General features: G+C 41.3%; 1 protein-coding gene across 1 annotated transcript in view; it reads right to left on the reverse strand.

The window, feature by feature from the left end:
- The window catches only part of LOC148426872 (myosin-7B-like), a 94536-nt gene that overhangs the window by 16254 nt on the left and 65837 nt on the right, over nucleotides 1–12445 (reverse strand). Inside the window, exons 24-32 of the mRNA XM_088409000.1 lie at nucleotides 3793–3963; nucleotides 3639–3723; nucleotides 2009–2251; nucleotides 1757–1933; nucleotides 1549–1694; nucleotides 1363–1453; nucleotides 1132–1289; nucleotides 835–1066; nucleotides 640–766 (exon numbers count right to left, since the gene is read on the reverse strand). Coding sequence (XP_088265126.1) covers nucleotides 640–766; nucleotides 835–1066; nucleotides 1132–1289; nucleotides 1363–1453; nucleotides 1549–1694; nucleotides 1757–1933; nucleotides 2009–2251; nucleotides 3639–3723; nucleotides 3793–3963 — 1430 coding nt within the window. The remainder of the gene's footprint in view (nucleotides 1–639; nucleotides 767–834; nucleotides 1067–1131; nucleotides 1290–1362; nucleotides 1454–1548; nucleotides 1695–1756; nucleotides 1934–2008; nucleotides 2252–3638; nucleotides 3724–3792; nucleotides 3964–12445) is intronic.

Consider the following 12445-nt stretch of genomic DNA (forward strand, 5'->3'; position numbering starts at 1 on the left):
AGTATGTCCAATTCACCTGCCACGCATGTTTTTTGGGAATGGGAGGAAGCCGGAGTGCCCGGAGAGAACCAACGCGGGCTCGGGGAGAACATTCAAACTCCACACAGGAAGGCTGGAGCCAGATGGATTTGAACCGGGACCTTTGAACTGTGAGGCGGACGTGCTATTCACTGCGCCAAAATCATTTAATGGTAAATCAATAAAATGATACTCTTTCCTTTTTTAAACTGATTTGAAATTTAGCTCTCTTGGTGGATATAATAAAACGTTGTGGACAAATAATTTTAAATTCCCTTTTATTTTTGTTTTAATAGTATCACTTATAGTGAATACGTTCTAACTGCTGATGCATGTTTAGTGATGTTTAAATACTCCAGAAAATATCCTGTGTTGGACACGATTAAGGTGATGCAATTGCTAGTAATGTGTACGGATGCTTATGAGGGATATTTATTGTTTATTGAGTTGGACTTCACTGAAGGCGTAAGTGTGAAACACACGGACCACCACTGCTCATACCATATTATTCTAACTAACTAACTAACTAACTAACTAACTAACTAACTAACTAACTAACTAACCGTATAAAATAAAACTGAACGGCTACCACCACCAACATCTTTACTTGATTGTACTTACCTGCCTCAGCAACGGTGCACGATTTCTGTGCTGACATTTCAGTGAGCTGTCGTTGCAGATCGTCAGCTCTGCCATTACTCTCAGTGAGCTGGTCTGCATAGACACGACACATCTTGTCCACAGCTCCCTGCAAACAACACCAAATCTTTGAACAGACTGCTGTGAAGCCTGACTGATCATCGACCATATTGGGACCTTGGCCCGCGAGAGTTGCTCAAGGTTGGCAGTTAGATCATCGGCCTCCAGCCGAAACTCTGTCTTCTCTTTCTCTATCTTCTGCTTGGCTTTTTGTAGAGCCTCAATCTGCTCGGTAAGCTCTGCCACTGTGTCAGCATGCTTCTTCCTTAGTGTGGACACTGTTGTCTCAAGATGAAGCTCTGCCTCCTCCAACTCACGACGCAACTTGAGGAAGTCCACTTCTCGCCTCCTATTTTAGCATGAAAACAGTGAAAGGAATGTAATGTCGGTTGCCTCACTGGGGCTTGGACTCACCTGTTAAGCTCAATCTGAGCAGCAGAAGCTCCTCCCGCCTCCTCCAGCTTCTCACCAAGCTCTTCCAATTCTCGGGCAACATCAGTTCTCTGACGCTCTGCCTTGGATCGTAACATACGCTCTGCCTCTAGTGCCTCTTCAAGCTCCTCAATGCGAGTCTGGCAAAATCACCATCTGCTTGGTCACTTACGCTGGTTGACAAATGCATGACGTGACTAAGATGTGACCTACTTGAAGCTCTTTGATTCGCTTCTGCAGCTGAGTCACCAGATTCTGCTCGTCCTCCAAATTTGACTGAAGCTGGCCCAACCCAAAGTCTTTTCTGTCAATGAGCAATACTTAATCTTACTTCACACAAAAAAACCTCTGACCACAAATAGGTTCTGACCACAAACAGGTAAGAGGTTATTTTCCTACTTGTTCATTCTCTCCTCAAGTTCCTTCTTCTGATCCTCTATGTCTCTCACAGAGTCCTGGTAGGTTTTAATGTCAGCCTCAAGCTTCCTCTTTCCTTTTTCCAGCTCGGTCCGCACCCGCTTCTCCTGCTCAAAGGAGCTCTCCAACTGCGGGAAAGGAACATTGAGTTGGAAATGGAGGGAAGGCCAGCATGGAGCTCTGGTCTTACACTATCCAAATGTTGCTCCAGTCTGTTCTTGGCCTTGGACAAAATGTTGACTTTGTCCTCCTGAGCCTGGCGGTCATTAAGAGCTTGTTGATGAGCTTCCTGCAGAGCAACTTTCTCCCTGTTCAGAGTTGCAATGGACTCATCGAGGACACACATCTCTTGGGAGAGATTCTTTACCTATTTCCAGACCACAGGCAAAGCTCATCAGAGCACTTTTGGACAGAACGAAAATGTGTTCCAGATCTGGCCCACCTTATTCTCAATGCTGTGTTTGTCCTTCTCCACCTTGGTCAGTGTCATTTCCAGATCATCCACGTCCTTCCGCAGAACCAACACTTCATCCTCCAGGAGGCGTTTCTTGGAAATCAGCTTGGCATTCACCTCCTCTTCATCATCTAGACGCTCATGCACCTCCTTCAGTTTAGACTCCAGGCAGATCTTGGACTGGATTAACTGGTTGCACCGCTCCTCTGCATCTGCAAGGTTGGCTTGTTCCTGTGTTGACCAAGTAATCTTAATAATTTTAAAGTCAAGCTGACCAATTGTACAGGGCCATTAATGCTAAACTACATGAATAACGGCAATCAGCAGTCAATCACAGGATGAATGTTTGCTAAATTCAATAATCATGGATTGACATGCCATCTTTTTCTTAGAGCCTGAGCAATGGCAGACTTATTTCGATTATTATTATTATTATTATTGTTATTTATTCTGCTGACTCTCATTGGGCCGGATGAAAATTTTGATATTTAAAAAATATCATACACATAGAAAAGAAAATACAGTATACTTTGGAACATGGAAAAACCATAGTTCAACTCCAGCACGTTGGCTATTAACCTACAAAAATTGAGAAGCATGTGCAGCACTTGATGGTAAGTACAAATAAGTCAATTGCAGCCGCATGTTAAAATTAGGGCTGCCACACAATTATAAAACCAGTCACTTTATCAACAACTGTACTTGTGACGAGGCGACTAATCAGATCATACATATCATACATATGAGTATCTCACTGGCAACCACATAATGAACTTTAGATATGCACTTCCAATAAAGAAAAAAAAACAGGTAAATATAACTTGAGACTGTCATGGATTACTGTACTTGCATTATTATTAATTTTGGAAACAATTCCTGGGTTAACAAAAGTTTCGAGTTACAAATGGATTCATGGATAGAATGAAGTCCATCACCCAAGGTTCTTTTGGATAGTGTTGTTTGTTTTCTATTCTGTTCTATTCCTTTAAGTCAGTGGTTCTTAACCTGGGTTCGATCGAACCCTAGGGGTTCGGGGAGTCGGTCTCAGGGGTTCGGTGGAGCCTCCGCCACAGAAGTCCACCCCTCAGTCTAATCTGCAATTAGTGGGCACAGTCATTGAAAGCGTCCTGCTCTGAGATTTCCTACCGGTGAGATCTCCCAATCAGACCGCTTAGAGAGGGCTGTATATGTGTCTGAGTGAAACTCCCTACCGGTCCGCTTTGAGAGCGCTGGATAAGCAGCAGAGTGAGACCTCCTTCTCAGTCGGGACCACACACCGGAATTAGCCCGTTATCTTCCGAGCGCCGATCCAGGCAAATAAGCTCCTGCGTCCGGCGATCTAAAGGGTCGATCGCCGTACGGACTCACGACGTGGTGGCGGGGAACTGGTACTTTTACCCAGTGTTGGTTTTGTTATTTGAACAAGGAGATATTAGTGCACAATTCATTTCGTGCACCAGTAAAAAAAAAAAATCATATCTTATTTTTTACTAAAGAAAGGTTCGGTGAATGAGCATATGAAACTGGTGGGGTTTGGTGCCTCCAACAAGGTTAAGAACCACTGCTTTAAAAAGGAGGCGATGAACCCTTAATATATTAAAGCAATATTATCACTTACAGCTTGGAGCAACAAGAACAAGTCATTCTTCTCCAGGACCAGCATCACCTGACGCTCCTCTGCCGCGTTTCGCTTACACTCGGACCTGAAGAAGGAGTGGAGAGCAGTGACCTTTGATGGCATTTAATGGGGTGCAGTTGAAGGATGTCAGCACCTGTCGAAGGCTTCCTTGAGTTTGCTGAAGTCTACGTTGAGGGAGGCCAATTCCTTTTCTACCTGAGCACTCCTCAGCAAAGGCATCAATTTATAGAACAACATCATCCACGGCCAGGTGCGGACAGTGAAGTATGACCGAATGTTGAATTGGATTGCCATCACTGCATCCCTGCATCAAAACCATATGAATAAACAAATAATAATAGATATTTCCAAAATGCAATCCAAGATTTTTACCAGTGATTTCCACTCTGAGTTGAACGTGGGAACATAGTTTACTTGTTTAACATGCCTTTAGATTATTCCAAACAAAAATGTCACCAAGATTATCCAACCCCAGCCCTAACCCAAAATATACAGTGAATAAAAATGTCATCCTCAAGGGCCACAATTTCAAAACCTTCATTTAAAACAAGAGCAATAATTCAATCATAGACAACAAATTAATATGTAGGTTGTGCTAATAAGTTTACATACCTCAAGTTTGTGTTTTTCAACATTTTTTAAATTATCGAAATATTTTTCCAGCCAAGGACCCCAAAACCAATTTATGTCACCAATGACTAAGTATGTTTGTATAAAACCTAAAACAACAAACACACACAACATTTTGCAAAGAAATCACTACAGCAAAATTTAAAAATATTGTTTTATGTTATGGTTATTTTCTCTTAATTTGTAAAGAAAACAGTACTCTTTCTGCTATGGCATTAGAAAGCATTACATTAGATTTGCGGTTTGGCTGACTCCCATTTGAGATCCACTGCCTTATGGAAGAGTAAACTTAGAGGAGAACTACAGTATATACAACCCACATCCTGAGACCTATTCTTTTTTCTTTACTTATTATTTCTTCTTTTTTCCGTTCACTCGATGTGTTACAGTCAATGGTCAAATGTTTGCCTAGTGCCTGTTGCCCATAGTGTGACTGTAGTGACGCAGCCAACCTTAGTCTACGATTGCACAAGTAACTCAGGCTAGTGATGGGACTTTAACACTAGAAAGACCAGAGAGGTGTCATTTGGCACTTCTACCTATAAAGACAACCGGAATGCCAAATGGCTCCAAGGATTATCACTCGCTTCCTGAATCACCTGTGGATGGATAACTTTATGACGTAAATTGAATAGAAGAGAAGCTGCACACCAACTTTATCTTGCTGAGGGGAGCATCACACATGCAAATGTTGTTACCTGGACATCCTGTGTGGGGTTTCTGAGATGTGTTTTTGAGTGGGGGTTGAAGGGCTTGCACAGACCCCTCTTTTGAAAACTTCATTCAAGATAAGAATTGTTTGGTTTGTTGTACACAAAGCACACAGTGCATTACAAATACAGCCAAACACACAAGAAGTAAAATACAGCATGAGTAGAAAAACACAAAACAAAAACAGTAAAAAAATGTTCATTGGTGTGTCAGGCGCCAATGAGACTTTTATAGCTACACTCCCAGGCAAATGTGGTTTCAATCACAATGTGTCAACATAAACATCCATAAAAAGCATAGATGCAGATTCACGAAAAAATAATCTCTTGGTGACTTTTGTTTTAGGTCATGTTTGCATCTAAATAAGGTTGCCTTTGTATGATGCTATAATGATTCACATTATCATTCCATAAGTTTGTACAAATGCAGATTTCACTTGCTTGTGACTAACTGTGGAACAGTAAGAAACAAAAACAAGATTGTTGGGGGTTGTTCCTGTAGCAAGCAGACGACTTGTTCGCATTTGGAATCAGGTGTAAACACATGCAAATTGACCTATCTATTGAAATGGCCTGTTGGATGCAGATTGCATTACCATTGGGAATACTGTGTGTGCAAACCCCTAAAGAACAAAAATGCAGATAAGACTCAATGCTCAGACATTGGAAATGATCTTGAGTGAAGTAAATCACAATGACTCAGATGGAGAAGACTTAAACCTTCCATTGTCTTCAGGTAAAATTCTGTTTCATATTATTCCCTTTTTCATATTTCTTTTCCAACAAGGTGAAAAATGCAAAAAAGGAAAGTGGAGCTTTTGTGGAGTTTTTCAGTTTTTTTGTCCATTTAGCAGCATGTAAAGAGTTTTGGGGCTTCTTGCAGCCTCCATTTTGTTTCTGGGGGTGGACTCTTGCGCCGAGTCACCAGGGTACCATCACTAAATGACTGTTGGTCAGCAAACCTGGGAAACCCACAGATCATTTGAATAATGTCCCAAACCCACTTCAAAGATACCATGCAACATCCACGATTTGATGACGTCCACCCGCAGTGAACGAGCAAAAACTGATGTTTGTTGCAAATTCAGATGTGTGGGGGTCATTTGTCACCAAATGCATCACATCACACAACCCTGGTCGACTGGATTGTGAATGACTGTTGAAATGTATTTACTCAGAAAAACTGACTGCACCCTGATGACGCATACGCTGTATATATTTGTATGTTTTTTTTTGGTCCATTTTTATCAATAAATCTCACCATCAGAGGAAAATCTTGTGTTGCTCTCTCAGCAAGATAAACTTGTGTTGCAACGTCAGCCTTTCTTATCTTGAAGTTTTCAATAGATGGCTCTATGCAAGCTCTTCCACCCCCACATAATGACTACATTTGCATGTCTGATGCTCCCCCAACAAGATAAAGTGAGTGTGCAACTTCTCTTTTGTTCAATTTACATAGCTGTTCACAGGTGATTTTGGGTGTTAGCTAAAATCTTTGGTGCCAATCAGCACCCGGTGGTCTTTATAGGTAACAGAGCCAAACGCTGGACCTTCAAGTGTTAAAGTGACACTGTATAAGACAGGGGTGTCCAAACCTTTTGCAAAGTGGGCCAGATTTGGTGTGTTAAAAATGTACGGGGGCCAACCTTGGCAGGCATTCTTTACATATAGCTGCAATTAATTTAAACACATTTCAGCGAGCCGTTCTGTGTTCAACATTTCCTTTTTTATTTTCATTTCAGCTATCTTAAGCATGTGTTTTGGTTAATTTGAAACATGCATATCAAAATTGAATTGAATTCAATTCAAATTTTTATTGAAATTGAATATTCACTTCACTTCGCCATTTGAGAAAATTAGGGGCTCATACAGTCAATTACTCATATACTAATTTGCTGTTCATAATTGAGCCTATAAATGGCAGCATTTAGCACACGCAGGTAACAGCGCTGCTGTCCAATGTATTAATTCTCCATGTGGGTCAAACGTTATTGATTTTATGATGGAGGCTGCGGGCCGGATGGAAATTGACCACGGGCCGCATTTGGCCCCCGGGCTGGACTTTGGACATGGTCTGGTGTAAGATTTAGACCGTTTTTCATTAACCATACATGGTACCTTTGTGGTACCTTTTCAATGATTTTTTTGTAAAATCAAAGCAGAAAGTGTGGCAGGACGAAGAAACTACACGTCGCTGTGCTAGTGTACGTCTTTACTCTTCGCATGCCATCACAAAACTCAGACAACACTGTCCAAATCAGCAAATACAAAGCCAACAGGTTCAAAGCATCAAAGGTTCATTGCAACATGCCTACTGGGTGAGTGACATGGTCCTAGTGCCTGCCACAAAAGCATTAAAAAAAAAACACTAAGGAGTTGAAACTTCACGCTAATTATATAATCATGTTAAAGTTAAAATTCTAAACTGTTGCAGCTTGGCGTACTAAATAATCATGACGTATATGTTCATGGGTCCCAAGTTGGACAGACCACATTCATTATAATCTACGTTTTTTTTCTATGTATTATAATGCATTTCCCGCAATTTTTGTTATGAAGTTATTTGGTGGCAGTTGAGCAAGGCCAACTGATAGAGGTAGCTCCAAAGAATAGTAGGCCTAAAGGTTTTGGACCGAGATGTCTCTTGCTTTACACAACGCAAAGCGATTGAGTCAAACCAAGTGCAATTGTATTTGGCTGTACTACGCATGTGTGGGAAATATGGCATTATATTTGTGCCACAATCGCGAGCGCACAAAAAAAATTGAGCACAGAAAATAAAACTATTGAGCGAGCAATGATAATAGTCTGAGCGAGCGCAGATGGATTTTGAGCACGGAAAAAAATGTTGCTAACTCAAAATTCCTTTTTGCTGGCTCGCGATAGCCCTCTCTCGCTCAGAATCTCGGTCGCGATACTCCTCCCTCTTCAAGCTCTTGCTTGCTCGAGTAGTCCTCTGCGTGCGCTCAGTTCTGCACACACGTTACACCCGAAGGCAGAAAGGCAACCCTCTTGTCCACTTGAGTAAACCCCAACGTACAGGCGCTGAGCCGAGGGGCAATCAGTATGCCCACACTTGCTCTGTGCCTCTCACCAAGTCCAGAGTGGAAGAGTCCAACCCCTCTCGAGAGGACAGGTACCAGGGCCCAAGATGCGTGTGTCGGCGAGTCCGACTATATCTAGTCGGAACTTCTCGGCCTCACACACAAGGTCAGGCTCCTTCCCTGCCAGAGAGGTGACATTCCATATCCCAAGAGCTAGCTTCTGCAGCCGGGGATCGCAGCACCAAGGTCCCCTTAGGTCACTACCCTGCACACAGTGCACCCGACCCCTATGGCCCCTCCCACAGGTGGTGAGCCCATGAGAAATGCAGTGGGGCCCTGGTTTATGAGATTAATCTGTTCTGCGGTTGTGATCGTAACACAAATTTGCCGTATGGTGGGCAATCCAAACGTATATTAATTCACTAATGCATGTAAGACCCCAGGTAAAAACATTAAAATTGTATATACCTCAAAATATTATAGTTAGTAATATGTATATAAAATTTACATGTATACAATTAAAAAACATAAATAAATTCTAGAAAGGATTTATTTACCTTTATGTGAGGAAGTTGTTGTGGCCATATTCCCTAAGGGGGCTAGGCTACCTTAGTTGTATTTCTTGATTTGTTTCCAGGTAAATCATCTTTTTACTTCTATCTTTAACATCACGGCTAATGGCTCACCCATTCAAGTTTGAATTAATCAATAAAATGCACAAATAATAGTTATTTTAAGCACTCGGACGCGATCCAGCCATTAAAACTTGTCATTGTACGTGATGCTGTCAAAACTTTAAAAAAGTACCGTATTTTCTGCACTATAAGGCGCGCCGGATTATAAGGCGCACCATAAATGAATGGCCAATTTCTTAAAAATGCCATATATAAGGCGCACCGGATTATGGTGATGATTATGGCGCACATAGAGTTGAAACCATAGTACTGGCTGGGGTTGCATTATGCATCCACTAGATCAGTGGTTCTTAACCTTGTTGGAGGCAGCGAACCCCACCAGTTTCATGTGCTTATTCACCAAACCCTTCTTTAGTAAAATATAAAATATGATTTTTTTTTATTTTTTCTGGTGCACGAAATGAATTGTGCATTAATATCACCTTGTTCAAATAACAAAACCAACACAGTGCATGGTAGGAAATCTCAGAGCAGGACGCTTTCGATGACTGTGCCCACTAACTGCAAACTAGACTGAGGGGTGGACCTCTGCGGTGGAGGCTCCACCGAACCCCTGAGACCGACTCACCGAACCCCTAGGGTTCGATCGAACCCAGGTTAAGAACCACTGCACTAGATAGAGTTGCGTTATGCAGCCACTAGATGGTGCTTTACTAAAGGGAATGTATTAAAACAAAAATCAGGAAAGTCATCAAACTTTATTAATAGAATATAAACTTTATTTATACAATATAAGCGTTTTATGGATATTATACTAAGAACATTTTGTTATTAAAAAAAATCTGATAAAACAGAGAATGCGTTATTGGTAATTGCTATTTAACTACTAAACAGGAGCCGCAGAAGGCAGAATAGATCCAGATCAAGCCATGCACTTGTAAACGCCATGCACTTGTAAACGCTGCGCTGCAATCCTGGCATGCATTATATATTTTTGACCAGTTATTTCGTTATGGAGTACAAAGAAGATCCAAATAAGCGAAAGTCAGGGGAACTTAAACGACAAACATGCAACGGTATGAGTTTGGAGCCATGCGCGGGTGAAGATGGCGCCGCTGTCTTTTTAATTTTTTTCTCTGTATGCATTAAATATTTTCAACCTGCTATTTATATGGAGCACAAAGAGGAATAAACGAAATTCGGGGAAATTTAAACGACAAACATGCAACGGTATGAGTTTGGAGCCAAGCGCGGGTGAAGGCGCCATGCCGCTGTCATTTTAATATTTCCTCTGCATGCTTTAAATTTTTTCAACCCGCTATTTCTGTCACATTCTGCCTGGGTTTTATTCTGCTATGGGTTTAGTTGTAGAGATTTTGGGTTGTTTAGCCATTTAGTTTGAACAGTTTCTCCCCCACGTCTGCCTCGCCTCCCTGTCCATTAGTTTGATTTTGTCCACCTGATTTTGTCCGCCTGTGTGTTTCTGCCCTTGCGTGTCACCCAATCAGCTTCCCCCGCCTCTTGTTCTCTCTCAGCTGTTTCGCATTGTTTTGTAATTAGAGTTTTGTGTATTTAAGTTGTAGGTTTGTCACTGTTACTTGTGAGATTACTGTAATGGTAACCCCCTGCCTTTGTTCCCTCTCTCTCTCATCCTTAGTGTTCTCCAGTCCCGCAATCGCTCTTCCATGTAAATGTAGTTTGGTTTAGTTCTCGTTGTTTTGATACTTTACCCAGTTTTGGTCTGCTTTTGTTCCTGTCACCTTTTATTGATTAAAACCTCACTTCGAGCACATCCCCTCCTGGCTTCCTCGCAGGAGGGTGGTTCCTATTGGTTCCTTGGTTCATCCTCATTCATTCGCACACCCACATTCCACTCGCCATGGCCCACCGTGACAATTCTTATGGAGCACAAAGAAGTTAGGAATAAACAAAAGTCAGGGAAATTTAAACGACAAACATGCAACGGTATGAGTTTGGAACCAAGCGCGGGTGAATGCGTGGCGCCGCTGTCTTTTTAATTTTTTTCCTCTGCATGCATTATATATTTTTAACCCGCTATTTCTATGAAGCACAAAGAAGTTAGGAATAAACTAAAGTCAAGGAAATTTAAATGACAAACATGGAACGGTATGAGTTTGGAGCCAAGCGCTGGTGAATGCGCGGCGCCACTGTCTTTTTAGTTTTTTCTTCGGCGTGCAATGTATATTTTTAACCCACTATTTCCATGGAGCACAAAGAAGTTAGGAGTAAACGAAAGTCAGGGAAATTTGAACGACAAACATGCAATGGTATGAGTTTGGAGCCAGGCGCGGGTGAAGGTGGCGCCGCTGTCTTTTTAATTTTTTCCTCTGCATGCATTAAATATTTTCAACCTGCTATTTCTATGGAGCACAAAGATGTTAGGAATAAACGAAAGCCAGGGAAATTTAAACAACAAACATGAGTGTGGGGCCACACAAAAAAAAAAAATCGTGTTGGGCCTGCAAATCAAGTTAATTAACTGGGCTGTGTCGGCTTTAATACCTTTGGGCCAGGTCTGTTTGAACTGAATTTTTAGGCATAAACTATAGTTTATGCAGTCAGCACATGATTTGATCCATATATAAGGCGCACCGTCAGCTTTTTTTTTTTTTTTTTTAAATCAGGCTTTTGGGTGCGCCTTATAGTGCGGAAAATACGGGGATAATAAGTAAAGAAAATATCCACAAAATTTTATGAAGTCCAAATTTCAAATCGCAGTCTAATATAACAACACAATTTTATTTTTTTTACTATTAATTGAATATGAACAAAATAAAATAACACAAAAATATGAATGATGAAACAATGAATAAAGAAAAGGCTTGCACTCACCAAAACAAACGGTGGTCACAATAGATCAGTCTTTTCAATATCTCCTGATTTATCTTGACCTCTTCATGATCTCTTTCACTTGGCACTGAGATGTAGAACGTATCCACTCAGGTGTTCCCAAAAGTTTTTTAAAAGCACCGTAGCACATTAAGGAATTCTCTTTACCTTTGAACTGAGTTGTACAATACTGTATATCCACTCGGGTGTCCCAATAAGTTTTTAAAAGGACCGTAGCATAGTGTGTCCAGTCGTGCTTTGGTGTCTCGTTGCTGCCTTGGTTAAACAAATTAAGTGTGCAAATCCAGTGTAGCTCCAAACACCAATCGATCCATTACAAACAAAAGGCATTCCCAGCAGAAATATTTACCAAGGTTAGCTCACGCTCCTGGTAGCCCAGTCAGAAATATGGCCAAGTCGGGAAAGGTTAGCTAATAGCTACGCTACGCCTCTAATGCTACACCACGTAGATTGCTTGTTGAGCATTGCACCGCCTTCCTGCAGTGAGCATCCACTCACGTTCAACGTGAGGCCTCTAGATGTCAATCTTATGACTCGATTAGCTATTACAGCAGTCCAATAAGTATACAGGCTACTCACATATCAATCTGCGCTTGCGCAGAAGCCTGCAACTGTTGAAGTGAATGCCCTAGCGCCTCCGGGAGCAGGCAGATTACATACAGCCTGGCGACACAAGTTAGCCGAATTCTTACTGGCTAAAAACTCCAACTTAAAACTACAACACTAGAAGGCGTGTAACCAAATGGATATCATATGACACAAAAAGGACAGAATATGGACAATAATTTTATAACTAAAAATATATGCTTAATATATATATTTAGTATAAATGAATTTAAAATGTAATTGGCTTTGATTACAGTTATTATAATTATTCTAGTTTATTATAGTTATGT

Source organism: Hippichthys cyanospilos, chromosome 2, assembly GCF_059441005.1.
Source record: "Hippichthys cyanospilos isolate Australia breed blue-spotted pipefish chromosome 2, RoL_Hcya_1.0, whole genome shotgun sequence".
Classification (NCBI taxonomy): Eukaryota; Metazoa; Chordata; class Actinopteri; order Syngnathiformes; family Syngnathidae; genus Hippichthys; species Hippichthys cyanospilos.